The sequence below is a fragment of the Dreissena polymorpha genome, chromosome 2 (assembly GCF_020536995.1).
Source record: "Dreissena polymorpha isolate Duluth1 chromosome 2, UMN_Dpol_1.0, whole genome shotgun sequence".
NCBI classification, from domain to species: Eukaryota; Metazoa; Mollusca; class Bivalvia; order Myida; family Dreissenidae; genus Dreissena; species Dreissena polymorpha.
In genome coordinates, this window is record NC_068356.1 from 153,232,024 (window position 1) to 153,252,271 (window position 20,248).

Sequence of the window (20,248 nt, forward strand, 5' to 3'; positions counted from 1 at the left end):
ATACTGAAGCTTTTTATCGTACGCAAGTCTTTTTTGTTACATATACACAGTTCTATATGAGGTTTCAAAGAGTTTCCATATTAGTATTTGAGTTCGTGTCAATTTTTTGCTTTACCTCTTTAAAGTCTAAAGCTTCCGATTACATATACACATGTACTTCTTTTGTAATACATTTTACTACTGATTTAGAGACACTTCTTATACGAAAAACGAACTGCCTGTGCAAACAATGTTTTGCGGAATACATATGATCGTGTATAATGAGGCATATTTTGAAAATAAGTTTCTGAATATGGATTAGCTGATACGAAACGCTGTATTAATGTCAGTTCTCAAATTTCCGGACATGTATGTAAAAGGTAATGTGTTTCAACTTTATGAGCAAACAACAACAAAGTATTGAAGTAAAATTGTTACATCTATTCATGCGCTCGCACAGCTCGAGAAACGCATTTCGTTCCTTCTTGTATAAGATCTAGATAGGATAATAGTTTAAATCTCAAGAAGCATCACAAGAGAACAATTCGTATTTTAATCAACTAGTGTTATACGATATACGACAATAAAAAGACACCTCGCTTACAAAATTTCTAAAGCAGGGATCACCACTTATTGACGGTGAATGGAAAGTATCGGGGGTTACATCGGATTTATCTAAGAATATAAGATTGTACTCTGCGGCTTTAACATGTTTGTGTTTGCATTGAGTATGCATTACTCACTCCATCGGACACACTTATAATTATTTTCCTGGTCATCGAATCAAAAGTCAAGTGGTTGATATTATTTATTCTGTAGTTCGCGCGTATAAATGATACTTAAATCGTATATTAGCTAAAAGATGATGTGCTTACGGCAGCCTATAAGCAGTACATTTATTATTTTAAGTTTTGGCTATTTATTATGTAAGTATGCGGTGTATTTGATTTATTGTATTTAACATTTTCAAATCATGTCGATCCATAAATGTTAATATGGATGCTATACGTGAATTGTTTTAGGTAATTCGCTGTCAGTATTTCTCGAAAAGAAGATAGAACCGAACCAAGTGCAACTCTTGTGCAATGTAATTGGTGATCACCATGGGACAATAGTATTTGAAAACAATGCAAATCGCATTGTGGATATAAAGCACAATGGTACACATTGTGTCGTTCATCCAGAGGTACCACCCGTATACATACATTGCGGGTGCAGTGGAAAATCAAATGCAAAATGTAACATTTCCATAGAAGCAGATGGATTTAGATGCTCAAACTGGACGTGTGGTATAATATTTGAAGGTCATTTGTCACGCAGCAACAGTACACCAGTAGGCTGCGAAGGTATGCATTTATTTAATTCCATGTCACGCGTTATTCATTATTTTCACACTTCAACGGGTGTGCTTCTTTATTCAATAACGCTTACCTTTATAGAATGTATTCTTTATTATTTTTGAAACACATTACACTTGTATTATTTATTCGTGCTTGGTTGAAAAACGCATTACACTATTTTAACCTTACCCTTTTTACATTTTAAATGTTATATGCACGTGTTATCTTGATCATTACGTAAATATATCATGTATTGTTCTTAAGATATGCGTTGGTGTATCGGTGGCTTCGACATGGAAACAATCGACACATCATTTCAAATCAGCAGATACATAAGGCTTGATAACGCAATCGTTACACTCTACCCGTTTGCAAATTTGCTTATCATTAGCTGTAGACATTTTGTAAAGCCATCGCATGAGAGATATCCATTATACTTTCCTGCAAATACAATATATGCATAAGACAGGCTTAATTAACAAGTTGTAACTTTTGTACATTGACTTTCCTAACAGGTATTGCAAAAAACAAATAATTGTTGTGAGAAGTGTATTCGTTGTCATTTTATTTCAGATTTGTTTAAAGGGATCTTTTCACGCTTTGGTAAATTGACAAAATTGAAAAAAGTTGTTTCAGATTCGTAAGTTTTCGTTTTAGTTATGATATTTGTGAGGAAACAGTAATACTGAACATTTACCATGCTCTAATATAGCCATTATATGCATCTTTTGACGATTTTAAAACCTAAAAATTATAAAGCGTTGCAACGCGAAACGATTGCATAATTTGGTGAGTTCTGTTTTTGTCGTTAAATTTTGTGAAACTACGAAGATTGCTTATATGAGGTATAAAATACGTCAAGAATGTGTACTCGGCGGAATAGCTCAGTAGGTTAAAGCGTTTTTACTTCAGGACTCTGGCAGGACTCCAGGGGTCACTGGTTCGAAACCTGCTCCGGGCAATGTTCTTTTCCTTTTTTTAATTTTTTTCTTGATTTTTTACTGGAGCTTTTACGATCCAATGTTTACATTTATCAATATAAAGCATTTAATGAATAAGTTAAAAAAATGCCAAAATCTGTGAAAAGGCCCCTTTAATATGACCGCAGATAACAGATCAGTATATAAAACGAATACAACTTGCAGGTTAATCGACGGACATGCACCTGCCACAATGAGAGCAGGAATCAACTTATCAACGTGTACTTCATCGGTTACCATGACTTGAAATTGAAACTTTGTTATGCTCCTAATAGGCTAGTTTTAGTTGCTAACAGATATGCTGGCAATAAATCACGTCTATTCATATTCTTGGTACAGTGGGATTACTTAAATTGTTCATTGTGCTTGTATGAATGTTTTAAATATTTGTATATTTTTTTAAATATCATATGTTTACAGTTCCTGCATTTGTGAGTGAGTTTTCTATACAAGGCTTTCGCAACCACAGCATCGTTACATTTAATATTACACGCCACATTATTTTCGATTGCGATGGAAATGGAACTCCTTCACCAGGAATGACGTTAATGAAAGACGGTACCGAAATATGTAGAAGCGAAAATTCTACATTACGACATGGAATTCAGATGGCGGAACCTCGTAATTCTGGAAATTACACGTGCATAGCCTTAAATGCATTTGGTGGTAATAATGCGACAATTGTAGTCAATTATGACACTGCACAATATTCTGATGCAGGTAAGATTGCACTGAATGGTAGTTTGTGGGATTTTTATTAATATATTAAATTGATATTACCTATAAGTTCGCATTGCATTAAGTGTAAACATGTTTGCGTTTAAACGTTAACTTTAAACATGTATGTTCTGAATTTAAGTTGCTTTGCGAGCACCAGGCAATTCATTTATCTGTATCTGTGCAAATGCACATCTTATACACTAAAAGCTTGATCAAACATAGACAATCAACTATTGTTGTCTTCAGTTTATGCGTTTCTGTGAGTGGAATTGCCATGGCATCCATAATTTCGTGTGCTTTGTGAAGAGGCACCATCAATGTGTATCACAAGATACTTACGTATCAGCAGATATTCAATCAAAAAAACAGCATGAAAACGCAATAAAATAAGTCCTGAGCAACTATCAACGTTTGTAATTTTAGTTACAATTAGCAATAGGAAGGGGGTAATGCCTTCGCACATAAGAATTTTGAAATTTACATTGCATACACACCTTTCCACAAATACAATATCCGCCTAAGTCACTCTTAATTGACATTTTGTTAGTGGTGTTATTTGATTTTCGTCACACGTATAGGTAAAACACAAAATGCGTGTTACACCTTATTAGTTTCCATTTTAGTCTATATATGCACAGTTAATAGATCAGTTGGTACACTGAACAAGCGACGAAAATGCAATTGTCACAATGAGAGAATGAAATGAATCATCGACTTGTACATATTGGCATCCATGTCAACACATGACTTCAAACTGACACGTTGATGCTCTGTATAAGCTAGATTTAGTTGATAACTGATTTGCTAGCAAAAGGCACGTCCATTCAAGTCAAATATTCTTTGGGTAACTTAAAAGATACATTGTGCTTTTCAAAATGTGTTTACTGTATTTAAAAAAAAACACTTTAATTCTTGCAGTTCCGGCTTATGTACATGATTTTTATGTACAAGGCTTCCACAACCACAGCGTCGTTAAATTTAAAGGTTCACGCCACATTGTTTTTGATTGCGAAGGAAAAGGAACCCCTTGGCCGTACATGAAGTTATTAAAAGACGGTACAGAAATATGGAAGAGCGGAAATTATACATTACGACATAGCATTCAGATGACGGGACTTCAAAATTCGGGAAAGTACACGTGCATAGCCTTTAACGCACTTGGTGGAAACAATGCGACAATTGAAGTCAATTATGACACAGAACAATATTCTGATGCAGGTGAGATTTAAATGCGTAGTGTATTTCATGTAATCATGTGTCCGTATATTGGTTAATTGTATTCGTTTATGTTATGAATAATGGTTGCTTTGCGAGTACCTGGCCATGCATATATTTGTTACTGTGCATATGCACATGTTTTTCTCTTTCAGCTGAAAACAAACATACAAAAGCAACAATAATTGTTTTAAGTGTTTTCGTTTCTGTTGGCGCTTTTACAATAGTATTTATACTTGTCATGTGCTTTGTAAAGAGGAATAATCAATGTGATTCACAAGTGAGCAGCTTTCGTACTGGTAAGATGAAATTGTATTAAATTTACATAAAACAAAATATGGTATATTAGAAATGACCTGTACAATTTAGCAATTACAAGTATCGGTTATACTTGAAAAATAATGATTATTGATATAGTGCATATGCTTACAGCGCACTTTTTTTCATTTGTAATTTAATAAAACATAATGTATAATTTCATAAACAAAGCCTGCATAAACAATTATCTATAAAAAAACTGTGTCGTTTGTTTCAGTTAAACCTGGAGTGATTATTGCATTGTAAGTTAATTACCATCTTATTTAATAGTATTCGCATAAATATTCATATACCGGTGTTCGATGTGTGTGAAAATTAAAAAGATACATTTATCTGTTCTGTTGTTTTGAGTATGTTTAAGATATATGATATATGCTTTTCATAAAAGCAAAGTAAATTGTAATATATATACAAGTCGGATTTCATACCAATGAAAATTGCGCTATTTTATTCAGACTGTTTGCCGACAAATACAATTTTGTTTTTAGGAATGATTTCAATTCAGATGAGAGAACTAGAACTAGTCCGACCTTGCTTGACGGTTAGTTCTTGTTTCGACGATCTTATATCAATTGAGTATATGTTGATTTATAAGTACTTAAAATCGCCATCATTATCCTAAGTTTACATTAATCATTACGGGAATTTTTCAGATAAACAGTCGCACGCAAATGGAATTGGGCAAGAGAACTTTTCATGTGCAGCAATCAAGGACAGCACATTTGCGTTCGACAATGAAACATATACAGAATGTATCAACATGCTGAAGGAGAACCGCAATATAAAACACCGTTTAGGTATATTCTGATACTGATAACATTTAAAATTGACTTGTTGTGGTGTTACATTTCATAACAGCATACCAATATAAAAATCTAAACAATATTTAAAATTCCATAAACACTCAAAACCTGCGAATATTTCGTACACTATTTCGAAAAATAAAGTTAACACATAAAAAAATCAAAGTTCTTTATAGCAATAGCCAAAATTTCAACGCAAGATGTGGTCTCCTTACATAGGTTTTACGCGATAAACGATGCTCGTTTTGTGTGTGTGTAACAATATATTGACGTAGTTCTCATGAATACGTCGTTCTTCCGACGCTTCCGGAAGCCAGTCTCGCGTTTGCTCGTATATGTTTGAAATCTTGGCGAGAAATTAAAATGGAATATATTGTCTCATAAAAAATAAAAACGACCATTTGGTATCTCGTTAATCTATATTCACACATACCATAATCTGTCATGTATATACTCTTATTATATGCAAAGTTATGTTTAGTTTCAGATCTAGGTCGAACATTCGCGTCTGGCCGGAATGAATGGTAAATCGGAAGTATTAGTTTACAAACTGTCATGGGTTTTGTAGTAATGTTTTTAGAAAGGTGTTTGTTTATTGAATTATACGTTTCCTTAAAAGTGTCCTATCTATAAAAAATAATTGGTTTAATTGTAATGACCTTGTGTTTTGAAATATGTCTAATGAACCGTTTACATTTTACAATAAGTCTGTATAGATTATTTGTTTATTATATGTTTTTGCAAAAATAAGCCATTTAGCCAAGAAGCAATGCATGTTTGTAAGTCAAATGTTTAAACAGTATGTTAAACAATGATACCATAGGCAGATTAAAACGAGGAACATCAAAACTCACGAATGATGATTAAAGAATATTTTTGGAATGGAAATCTCGTAGATTTCTATGTGGATGCTGAATTAAAACACTTGGTTATATTATCATAAACTATGTTTTAGACATATGCATTATTTACTGTTACAATTGATAATGAGTCATATTGTAAATATGTGTCATTTTGGTTTTCATTAAGATTTTGTTTTAAATGCAATGATGATAAACGTCCCATATATGTTTTCACAAAATTGATTTTCGTAGTTCCAAGTATGATTCAGACGCTTCTTCGGAACAGGGCACAGTTGATCTTGACCCTCTCTACAGTGGCGTCTCAGAACCTGGTCTATCGTTTTCAAGTAAGCTCATAAACTCAATATTATATGAAAGGGTCTGCATTAACTATTTCATCACCAGACTAGTTAAGTCACTCACAATTTTTTGGTAATGCAAATTGGTCAGACTGATGGATATATGGTATGATTTTGTCTTCGAATGTAATTTTCATGATGGTAATTTAGTATGTTGAAATATGAGAATTATTTACTTAATTATTTTAACTTATTTCGTGAGTTTGCTAAATTTAGTTCTGTTAAATCGTGATCTTACTTTTGAATCAACGTTGGAGATTACATGCGACCGTTTTGATACGTTATCATACTTTTGTTTCAGTCCAAACATGTGATCATGAAAGAGCGTAAGTATATTTGTTTAGTATTACGGGCTAAATAAGTAAATTAAGAACATATGTTGAACATACGGTCTGCAGTTGATATGACGTATAACTTAAGAATAACAACAAATGATTGCATTATGGTTTCAAAATATGTTCTGAGCGGCAAAGACAGATTGATCCGTTTTCAGGTTGTAACCAATATTGTTGTTAAGTTTTAAATGTTCTCTATATATGTGCCAAACATACATTTGTTAAACAAAGCTTATCCGAAATCTACGTAATTCATTTAAAATTTCGTTTACTAAGGCCACGACAACATCTCAGATCCTATGACTTAAACAAACATGTTGCAAATAAAGTGAAATTACCAAAAGAGCACACAGACAATATTGTCAATAAAAATAACATACCAGCATCATCCCGTAAAATCAATCGTACTAGGAAGGAAGATGATATAATTTACAGCGTTGCAAAGGAAACAAAACGAACAGATGATTACGTTTACAGCATTGTCAACAAGCCAAAAAGAACACAGGTCGAACGCACAGGTATATAAAAATTTGAATTATTTCATTAAATGCTACAATCAAAAGCAAGACATAAATAAATTAATAAAAAAGCCTAATTTCTCAAATATTTACACGTATTTTTCAACAAAATAGTACAATTTGTTAAAATATACCAATCACAGTTAAAGGTCTGGGGATAGTGTAAATAAGACATGTAATGGCTGTTTGATATTTAATTGTATGTCGTGTTCAGTACGATTATTTTCTGATTAACTGTTTCACAATTAACTCCTCGTCATGATTACAGGACCAAATGCTATTACAAGTACTTTGTCAGCTGATGCACCTATTTTTAATATTGCAACATTAATGTTATTTTATAGATACAATTGAATCAGGGAAGAGGCCGTAAGTAATTACTCATTATATAACACGTTTCGTAAGAATTACTGATATAACATGCGTTGGGTTTCATAATGTCTTTTGTACATTACAAACGTCATTAGTGCTTTATTCGACGTATTCAATATAGTATTATGACTGGTGTTGCCAAGTTAAACACAAAATTGTGTTTTGCTACCGATAAGAACAATGTAAGGTCATTTAAGAGTATAATAGTATTCAATAAATTAGTGCGACTTCTTAGTTAACTTTCAACCAACTATAATTCTTATGGTTTCTTTTCCGCGGAAACATAAGTCAAATTGGTGTAACGAAGGAGTATGCGTATAGCATTGACAACAAATGTACCGACATGGACTCCGGTGAATGGATTAGAAGTCGTTTATTTATATTTCTTTATAAATACCAAGTACTGAAAACACTCTACTGCATGGCAAATAAAAACGATTACAATAACCGACTGTATACGCACATGTACTGATGTATTAGCATGCAGTCAACGTATTAAAACAACCTTTCTCTTTTTTAAATTTGACAACGATGATTTGACGTCCAGTTTCAATAGGCAATAACGGGTCTCTCTATTTGTACGAACATACAAAGGACATTCTAGGGCACATTTGTAGAAGAAATTGTTTATTCGAAAACAATTTATATTAAAGATTTGTAATACCATTCGTTAGCTGAACACAAATTTGGCCAGTATAAGCGGTGTTCATTTATATGGCGAGTATAATATAAGTGTCCAATGTCCAATACTTATCTGACTTCTTACCACTTGTGCCATAAAACGTTTCTATACTTGAATAACATATTTTTTCGGATCTCCAATTATTATTAGTTGATTAGTTTATCGTAAATTTTAAGAGACATTCATAAACACATATATATATAATTGCATATTTCTTTCGGAAACGAAACAAAAATAAACTTTATCGTACACAAGACGCACATGTTTCCAACGGCTATTACGTAAAGTCATACAAAACTAGCAAACGCAAGAACAACATGATATGTTTTCCGGCATCTCCCGCCTTCGATTCCCACTCTGAAAGCGCTCAGTAGATCTTCCACACTTTAAATGCATACAATACTGTATGAAAAACAACAATTTCATCATTATTGCATTATATGGATACCTTCAGATAATCCTTAGAAGAAGCGGGTTTGAGAGGAAAGCAGGCTGAGTGAGCGTTTTCTTCACCAAGTCAATATATCATTCTCAGTAGAACGGAAAACTTGTATTCCATTTCATGATATATTATGCGTTACGTAGTGTAATGCACATATTTGTTTAATTTGTATTGGTTTTTTAATACTGACGTTTTCGTATAGAATTGTTCTTTGCTTTTGTTGCAAGAACGTTCCTAATTAACTTGGGTTTCGTAAGTGTATGCATACTTAATATATTGTATTAGGATTGAAATTATTAATTTAGATTTTATTTTATTTTATTGAGAATGTATCAATGTACAATATTATTATGCTCCTTATAGTATTGTTTGCTATTAAAATACCATACATAATTAATCGGTTTAATATGTATAGACAAGTATGTACATAAATTATGTAAGTGTTTGTAAATACAAGTAAAACAATGATAATGTGATGAAAGTATAAAACAGAAAAATGTAAGACCAAACCTTTGTAGTATAAATTGGTTTTATATTTGAAATATGGTCATTTATTCATTAGAATGAGTCTTATAAATGTTTTGCAACTGCTGCCTGAATTGCAATGTCATGATCTCAATATGCAGCTGTATTATTTTTTTTAAAGCTTTTTGTAGGAAAGAAGAGATTTTGTCAATACTCATGTGTTTTTTTTCACGTCATCCTGACAAAAGTTACAATTTTGGTCTTTTGGTGTTTTTTTTCTGTGTTTTAACTTGCGTATTTTGTCTAGTTCATTTGTTCCGTTCCGCTCTGTGTAGCAATTAGTTCCTTGCCATAAGTAAAGGACGCAAATTATAATGAAGTTTCTATCCTGCTGTTGCAGCTGAAGTTGAAATAAAAACATTTAACAAGTAAAATCAATTGTAAATATTTAAGCTTTTATTAAGCCTTTTGCATAAACAACTTTTCTAAAGATGGTATTTTGCTAACCACACATGTTGCTCATAAATGCTTGAACTCAGTTGTAAAAAAGTACAAATACTTTTCTGGAAAGTTTCTTTTTTTATAATATAAATTGAAAAAGAATGTCATGATTTTCGTGACGTCCATGATTAAGGACAGTTACTTTTGTTTCCTGATTGATCATCAGCCAACCACACAATAGATGGAGAATTGTATCAAAGAGGTCACATGACGGCGCCTAAGTACTAATAAATTAGCCAACTGAATAACTTCCCATATCCACTTTAATAGTGATTCGAACAAAATAGATTGACACTTGCTTTGAGGCTGTATAACAATGCATTTATTAATAGGCTTGTTTAAGACATCGTATGTTATGTTCGGTTCGTCAATTCAGTAGGCCGACGATTGTTCTGTTCATTCTTAAATATAAACACATGTATAACACGCTGTAATCAGAGTATTGTTACTGAACATGTGTGCTTAATAATACTCACAACAAACAATTATCCGACACTAACATCGGGACAAACGACATTCGATGATGATGTTCACTAAATAAAAACAATTAACAATGTTGAATTGTGAGGTCGTGACTTAATGTCAAACACGTATTGTCAGGATCGCCATCATTACAAAAGACGTTAACAGTCATAAGGAACGACCCATGGGTCATCCACTCTTCTTTAATATATATATTTTTTAAATGATAATAGTATACCAGCTATAATGTTAAATAATCATAATTGAACATTATAGTATTAAATTAATGCTTTGATAATTCATGTTTATTTTTATATTTCGGAAACAATTTTATATATACCGTTTGAGTGTCGTAGCAAATTTCGTATAAATACAATCGCCTTGATAACAAAATGCTTTTAACAACTACTCTCTACTACTCTTGTCAAACAGCTGGTTGCAAGACTATACCAATTGTTTATAAATACGAATAACATTTTGATGAAAAAATATCAATAAATATTATACGTATATTCAGTCTTGTATGAATCAATTCCCGTTACCGTGAAAGCGTTGTAATATTTATGTTTTATCGACACTTAGTGATAATTGTAAATAATTTGATAATCATAATAAAGATTTCAATATGCTATACATATGATTTCATTATACAATACAGGTCATAATGACTAGAACTGTATTTCACATTTAAATGTTTGCATAATGTTTGTCTACTTTAACAAACATCATATACTTATAGTCATAAATTGTGCATCTCCCCTCTACACTTTTATAACCTTGCTGGTTGGTTCGTATGCTAATGATTAAGATTTAATAAATGTTGACAACGATTCTACTTTTTTCACGTATATGTCGACCCACATGTAGAACAAATGGAATATCAGTTTATGCCCAGCGTGTTATATCGATAATCGGAAGGAATGCCATACCAACATAAAGTGGTATATTCTATTCCTGTCTATTTTCAATTTAAACTTAAATTGTGTGCATACTTTACAATAATGCAATTCCTAGTTTGTTTTTTTATTGATACAATTAATCAACTATACTTTTATTCTGGAAGTTGGTGAAATTTGAAATCATGATATCATTGTAATGACATTGATTCTTAAATTATATTAATTTAAACCAAACCACAGCTATTTCATGTTTGGATCTTTACTTTGCAAGCATCGAATCAAACGTGTAATGAATATGGTTATATAAATTTCCCTGTACATATGTGGCTTAACATAATTAATAAGGATGATAGTAAAAACATGCATTTCCATATTGTTTTGTAGGTTAAAACTCCTGATTTTCAGGACAAGTACTAATTCCCTTTGAAAATTCTTTTTCTAAGGTTTTATATTTAAACATTTCATCTTCATCGATCACAAGGTTGGTTTTCCGAAAAACGAATCAACACTCGATTTCCCCCCAAAAACGCAATTAAGCACACTTTATACACAACAGATTGGGAACATGTTTGATAGAATAGATGGAAAGTTACTATGGAGAAAGCTCTTGCCTCTGAATGCTAGGCCGACATTTCTTAACAGTCTCCAATCAATCCTTAGTCATTAGGTCGTGCGTTAGAAACGGAAACGAATTATCCCAACAAACACTCTAACACCGTGTTCAAACAATGGAGCCCAGTGAGTGCGATCCATGTCTCTTTTTGCGATATTATATATAATATAATATTATAATATATAATATAATATTATATAATATGAATATATAAATGATAATCTAAATGGCTTTATAATGTCCATAATTTAAAAAGTTACATGTTACTGTTTGAGTACGATATTTATGTCGTACAGTTGTATGCTTATCCGAATTAAATAAAAATATAGTTCTTTAGCCAACTTAAATCGGGTGCGGGGTAAATGGGACACTGGGGAGCTGTTAAAACAGTAAGTATTTTTACAATGCGACTAATATTTTAGCAATCGGGAATTATTTCTTTCCATGCAGCGTAGCGTAATATCTCTAATCGCGGTGTTTTTTGCAATGTTAATTTAATATTGTTTTCTTTTTAGACATAGCAAGCGACAGCGATGGGTAAATGCTTATTAAAGTGTTACAATTAGTGAGTTATTAATATTTTGAACGTTGTTAAATCCGAATCAAAATGTATAAACTAATATCAATATTTCATTATGTAGCGTACATAAGTAATATCAATGAATCTATGCATAGCGTAGATATTTAAACGTGTACGTTAACTTTATGTTTACATTCTGTTCTGCATTTAATCGTGTACATGTTATACACGTTTTATTGTAAAAGAACAGCATCATGTAAAGTATGATAGATGTAAGCATACGTATCTTTTGTTTCACAGTTTGCATTAGTGATACTATGCTTAACGATATACTACCATGTAACGTACAATTGTATTGCAAGTTACAAAGTAATGTTATGTCAACTGCATTGAGCGTTTGAACAAATCGAATGCCAAATACACGAGTAGATCGAAGTGAATACGCAATTTATATTATTGCTAATTAATGCCAGTAACTTTATACAATCAAAGGTACAAAAACAATCCTGCACAATACACGCATGCTTTGGTGATCACGAATACATCAAAGAATGCTCTATATCTGAGTGTGATGTTGTGACCTTACCGCAAACACATATTGTCAATAGATGGCATTGAACATTGAACTTTCAGAAGGAATGTCAAATGACTAACAACCGCTCTTTCTTCATAAAAAAAGAAATTATGTTTGTATTTAGTATCCTGCCTAAGTATTATAAAACTATATGTATACGATATACAACATGTTTGTTAGATAAATAATTCATTATTTAAAACAAACTTAAATAATCAATAATCTACTTACACACTTTTTATCTTTAAAAAAATGGGGAAGAGAATTCGAATTATAATTAGTATTTTCAAAACTTGTTTTTAACCTTGAGAAATTGGAAACACTTTAAAATTGTACCGTCAGAATATCGTAACAAAGCTAGTACACATACACTTGGTATCAAGAAAATGCGTTATGCTTTTCTCTTGTCAAGCATAACGCTGATAGCAAGAGTGAACCCATTTTATATCGATACAAAAAACATTTAGAGTTAAACATAGCAATCAGTACAATCAGCCCAATAAGTGTAAAGTTTACACCTTCCAAAATGACATATGTGTTAAAAACGTAAAGTGCATATGAACGATGAAATAATCCCTCTGTATAAACCTCACATGCTCACTCTTACTAATTAAATAATATATTTTATAAAGATTGGGTATAAAATATGTGTTATTTATACATTTATTACTACTGTATTCGTTAATGTTCGCGTATACTTTTTTCTACATAAACATGTTCGGTTTTTAATTATGAGGCCATAAACTTATTTTGATAATGAGTCAATTTAAAACTCGTGTAGATTCATATATACCTTCATAATGCATTTATGTTATTAAAAAATACTTTTCGTATACGGATTTTATTGTACAAACGAAACATGGATAAAAAACACATCATAATCAAACAATATTCAAATGACCTATTAATGTGTGGATTTCTAATATTTTGTCCAAGTACAATTCACAATCCCTGATTTCCTAATGTCACCCTTGCACTTTCATCTCATAAGCACGAGGAAATAAAGACAGCGTTCAATCAAAGGCGAACAATTACTAAGTGTACATGGAATCAAGTGATAACATGCTAGGATGACGTCTGTTTGTTTTAGTGTTTAGCTTTGAATGGGGCAAATGGTAAATAACCTCCTGTAGATCAAAATGGTAATGATTACTGTTATAACAATGACAGTATTGTACATTTTGCATCGCACTAATTGTCGTGTTCGATCTATTTTGATATTTCTCTGGTGTGCTATCCATCAATCCCCTGCATTAAGTAAGAACCGTCTATACATTGTCAAGTTTTTTAACACACTGTTATTTTCGCAGTCAGAATTTTAATACGTTATGTGAGAAAATATCTATATGATTATTAAATATCCTTTCGGAACAAAGAAATAGTGAATTGTAACAAAAAAGCTATTTGCGCGAAAATAAATACTTAAATTTAAAGCAACAATAACGCTGCGAATTATGCTATATTTCATTAATGTACATAATTAAAAAGGACTTTATTTTGTTTTGGCGCCTTGAACACAGTATTGAACTTAGCACTATTCATCTATATCTATACACTTGCCCGCGGTATGTCAATTTTACAAACGAATGTGCCAACACTTTTTCATGACAACTACTACAAAGCATCCAATTAATTTAGTTTCTATATAGTTTCTTTACGTTTTCTCCTGTTGTTATCCGGCGAAATTGAATGTAATCCAGGTCCTCTTAACCCTGAATGTCTCACTGTCTTTCACATAAACATTCGAAGCATAAAAACAACACGAACTATATACGAGACCCATTTTCTGAATGTACACATAGCATTTTTTGTTTCACCGAAACACACTTGTCACATGATATCGGTGATGATTTATGACAAATTGAGGGCTTCGAAACAGTGATCAAAAAAGAAAAAAATGCCCATTCTAGTGGGTTTATTGTCTATACTTCATCGTTTTTGTGTCCACAACGAATTTTTGAACTAGAATTTTTACTGCCAGAATTTATCTGGATGAAAATCAAAGATCATTCACAGTCGTTTTTAATATGTAAATTGTACAGGCACCCAAGCGCAACTATGGATTTCTGGAATAAGCTTAGTATTTGTATTGAAAAGGCAATTGAAAAATCTCCACATATTATACTTGTTGGTGATATAAATGAAGACCAATTGAATCCGAGAAACCATAAACTTACAGATATAATTATGCTTAATAATTTACGAAACATAATTACAGATCCAACTCGTGTTACAAGCAACTCTAGCACTCATAGATATCACAGTTCTGTCAAGTAGCGTACACTGCTTTGAAGACGGTATTTTTGAAACTGAACTATAACAGCTCATTACGGAACTTATGTGCACGTTAAAACCGATTTCAAGTTAGAGGAGCCCTACAAACGACGAATATGGAAATATAAAAAGGCGTATTTTAAGTTATTGAATGGATTAATTGAGTCTACGGATTGGTCATTTATAGAACATGGAACTGTTGATACTGCCACCGACAAATTTATGAATAAATATTTTACTCTTGTTAAGTCTTGCATTCCAATGTGTAAGTGTAAATGTTTATCTTTTCGACCTAAAGACAAATCCTGGTATAATTCCTAAATTCGAAGAACTACTCGTTCGCGTGATCGCCATAAACGTACAGCAATGCTTACCGGAAAGGCATCAGACTGGAGCAAATATAAAAAACCTTCGAAACAAAGTTAACAATATGAACAAGTACGCAAAAGACATGTTTTTTTAACTCCATTGAATTCACAATACGCGATTTTTTCATTATCAAACCCTAAACAATACTGGAAGCTTATCAAAAGTCTTGTAAAAGACGATTTATAAAACTGTGAACAAATACCGTCTCTGATCAATAGTGATCAGTCTGTGTCAATAACAGATTTCGAAAAGGCCAATACACTAAATGACTATTTTGTTTCTGTTTTGAATGTTGATGACAGAGATGTGAACTCTGTCTTTAAATAAAGCAAGCGGTCCAGACGAAGTCAGTCATCGAATGCTGAAACAAACATTGAACACAATATGCAAACCGCTTTGAATTTTATTTAATAGGTCAATTAAACAAGGTGGCATGCGTATACGGGAGCTTACCGGCTTTAAATGAGATAAGCTGGAACTTACTTCCAAGATGGCGTCTTTTTTGTATTTTTCGTGAAGGAGTAGCGGATATTTTCATCCAGTAAGCCACTTTATATTTATATTTCTGTTTAATGAATACGCCCTTTCGGCTCTACGATGTTTGGGCTCCCCTCGGTTTTTTGTTTCAATACCGTTTACGTCGGAATAAAAAAGTTAATGAAGCAAATCCGTCCACAAATTTGTCGTTTAATTTCTTGATCTCGATATTTTGGATGTTCAAATATCAGTTTCTCTCATAATAAACAGTATTTGTGCATGTTTACAGTAAAATACAACATAACTCACGATAATGTTATTATCTCGACGCGTGTTTTATGTCTATTAATTCATTTAATGCCGAATTATAACGGTTTAACTCCCATTTTCGGAACCGACCTCCTTTTTATCATATTTTGGGACTTGACTTCAATATAACAAACAGTTCTTTCCAATGTTAGAAGGTTTTAAACGAAATAACTGTCGTTAATGATTTGGTGCGAATGTTTTGGATGACATTTTCTCTTTAGAGATCAATAGTTATCATTTTTTAAATATTTCGATTAGTTGTTATATTATTATTTATTATAATTATATGTTTTCTCACATACTAAACGCTAACATTTGGTGTGCGTAATATAAGGCATTTGACACTATTGTTTACACAGTGTATTTTTTACATGTTTATTTTAACGCAAATGAACATACTTATGTTTTATTATGCCTCAAACGAAATATACTATGTTTACTATAAGGAATACTATGTTTACTATTTCCAGGTATAAAGACGCCAGTTAAAGACGTTGAGGATGCCAAGATTCAAAAAGAAGGCGTTACGAAGTGTGTACCGCTCTAGAAAGCGAAATGAACATGAACACCCACAAATCAAACAAAAAAGATTACGTCGAAGTACCACGCCAGTAAAACACACAAAACAATCCCATATACATGCCATATTAGTGTAATGAAATAACAGAAAAGGGTAATGTCGGTTCGATACTATTATAAGGTTGGTGTAACCAAATCCTACAATTATTCCGATTCGAAATGCCTGAAGCTATTTGGAATTCCTGACGCTTGCTTAGAAGATGCATATCAATGGTTGTTTTTTTATTGATTTTTTTTATATTAACTGTTTGTTTAAAACAATGATATTTGACGCGTTTTCTATAACGTTACTGATACATTTATGTGACTTTGATGTGACACATCTTGGACGACCCTCTTTAAACAAGTTTGTGCAAATGCAATACACGATATGATTTCAGTAGAGGTGATCAATATAGACATGTATAGTTTTTTCTCTTTTATACTTATGTGAATACATATTATTTAAGACTGTTGTATTGAGGAAATAAAGTATTGGTTCACTTAGATACGTTATTTCGTTTGTTCCTAACATTACCTTCTAATCTTAAGTCATGTTAATATGTCATATGCATAAAGAATGCATTCCGACCCAAATGTATTTTTATCATGTATGTAAGTGCTGAATACACTTTTCAATGTATGCAGGGCCATCAAGGGAAGAAATCACGAAGCACAGCTAATGGTTTCCCATTATTTTCAATATAAAAAAACAACGTGAGAAACTATCATCATTACATATACGGAACAAAACGTGTAATTAAGTAGCACTAAAAGCAATTATATGTCAGACTTGTCTATGTAGACTTTATATAAAAAAAACACTACACACATAAGCTGTACATGTTTTTGTTTGGTTCGTGTTTTTTATTTGCTGTTTTAGTCCGGCTCTGGATTCTTTTTGGCATATTCGACATTTAAACTCATGTAGTCTATGAATGGAGCCTGGTATCTCAATCCTCCCCTTATGTAAAATTCCTCATTACTTCAACGAAAGATGCACTTATTTTCGCCCTTTAAACTGCATCATCTGAAAAGACAGTTAAAGAATGGTTAAACAAAAGTTCATGTCAGAATAAGGTTGACACGTCATAAAATACATTTAATTAATTATAATATTACTGAAAGGGCTGATAAACGTTCTATTATCTCGTACATCATCCACCCAACAAACATATTTCTTGAAAATAGGTGAATTGATTCAATTGGTCGGCAGGTTTTTCGTACAGCATTATTATAATTCTGCAGTAAGTAACGTGATTAAGAACACAATTAAATTGCACCACATAACATGCTATAAAAATGTACAATTGAAGTACACATATAAACGTAATAAAAGATAAGTAGGTATTTCGTGTCAAGCTCTTTAACATATGAAAGAGCTGTTTGTCATTTGGAAGTCATGTCACAAAATGTGCTTAAAAGGAAGTCAGTTCCAAAAAGGGGGGTTAAGACAATAATTTTTGCCAATAAATTAATTATCAGAGATAAAACAGCGTCGGGAGTATAAAATAATCATGATTTTAGTTATATTGTACCGTTCACGTGTGTCAATACTGTGTATTATAAGCGAAAATGATATTTGTACATTCAATTTCTCGAACGTCCCGTAAGTAGACAACAGATTTGTGCACGGTTTTCCTTCAATAACTTTTTTATCCCGACGTCTACGATCTTGAAACAAAACAACCGAGGGAAGCACACACACCGTAGAGTCGAATGGGCGTATTCATATAAAATAAATATATATACAAAGTGGCTTACCGGGTGAAAATATCCGCTTATCCTTTACGAAAAACACAAACACGACGCCATCTTGGCATTAAGTTCCAACTAATCTTTCTTAAAGCCGGTAAGCTTCCGTATACGCATGTCCCCCCCCCCCCACACACACACACTGATAAAGGAAAACATATTCCCTAGCTCTTGAAAAAAGGCAAACGTAATGCCTCTATTCAAAAAGGGTAAAAAAGATCACCCGTCAAACTACCGGCCGATCTCACTTATTAGTTGCGTAGGAAAAGTAATGGAACGAGTAATATTTAATATATTTATATGATCATTTGTATATAAACAAATTTATTGACAAATATCAATCGGGTTTCCTGCCTGGTCACTCGACTACATATCAACTCAACTTATTGACATATATAATCAAATATGCTAAGCATTCGACGACAGACAAAGCACGTGTATGGTCTTCTGCGACATTTTCAAGGCTTTTGATCGCGTTTGGCATAAAGGCCTTTTTTTCAAGCTACGAAAGTATGGAATATCTGGAAATATCCTTAATTGGTTATAAAATCACTTATCCAACCGCACACAGCGGGTGTTTGTTCATACCACATTTTCAAATGAGATATCTATCAAAGCTGGGGTACCCAAAGGATCTGTTTTAGGTCCTCTCCTTTTTCTTGTCTATGTTAACGACATCTCTTGTAACTTACTTGGTAACTTAAGACTGTCTGCCGATGACAGCTCACTTTCAGTAACCTCAAATGGCTATGCTTTTATGGAAAGGATCCTCAACAATGCCCTTACCCAAAGCAATACATGGGCCAAACAATGGTTGATTTCCATTAATCCCTCAAAAACTTAAGTTGTGTTTTTCTCATTATTGGACTCTCCAAAACCCCAACCACGCTACGACGGCAATCAGTTGGGCTTTGTTAAAACCCCCAATCACCTAGGTCCCTTGTTCAGTAAAAAATGGTAAATGGCACAATCACATGAACGCTATTCTTAGCAGAGCATCTAAAATATTAAGATCTATGAGAATGCTACAGTTCAAATTAAACCGTCAATCGCTAAACCAAATATACGTATCATATTTACGTCCTGTATTAGAATACTCGTCGGTCATCTGGGATAATTGTACACAATATAAAAATGATATTTTAGAAAAAAAATCAATATGACGCCGCTTTAAACGTTAGTGGTTTAACGAGATCGTCATCTATAACCAATTTACTAACTGGAATTGGCTGGGTATCACTGGAACACAGACGCCGCATTCAAAAACTAATATTAGTTTACAAACACACAGAGGATACCCTACCAGAATATCTTTCGGACATGTTTTCAACAACCGTAAATTACAATTCCGTGTATTACCTACGATATGGTGGTAATCTACTTACCTAGACGACTTAAATATACTCAAACTCTACCATACCATCATCAATCAAACTATGGAACGATCTTGATTATATATATACGAAATTCTAATACATAAGTCGAATTTAAAACAAAATTTAATCAAAAATTCAAAGCAAATTAAGTCCCTGCATATTATTCACAGGGTGATAGAACATACCAAGTA

The 20,248-nt window shown here is 32.5% G+C and overlaps 1 protein-coding gene across 1 annotated transcript; it reads left to right on the forward strand.

The window, feature by feature from the left end:
• The first annotated feature begins 802 nt into the window (after positions 1–802).
• Positions 803–11,107, forward strand: LOC127870485 (uncharacterized). Its single transcript, XM_052413069.1, has 13 exons — positions 803–905; positions 1,002–1,325; positions 2,720–3,019; positions 3,938–4,237; positions 4,770–4,794; positions 5,041–5,093; positions 5,206–5,349; positions 5,837–5,879; positions 6,450–6,544; positions 6,858–6,882; positions 7,168–7,409; positions 7,754–7,778; positions 8,918–11,107. Exons 1-13 carry the CDS (start codon positions 842–844, stop codon positions 8,919–8,921), a joined length of 1,644 nt encoding a protein of 547 aa, XP_052269029.1. The 5' UTR covers positions 803–841; the 3' UTR covers positions 8,922–11,107.
• Positions 11,108–20,248: the final 9,141 nt, after the last annotated feature.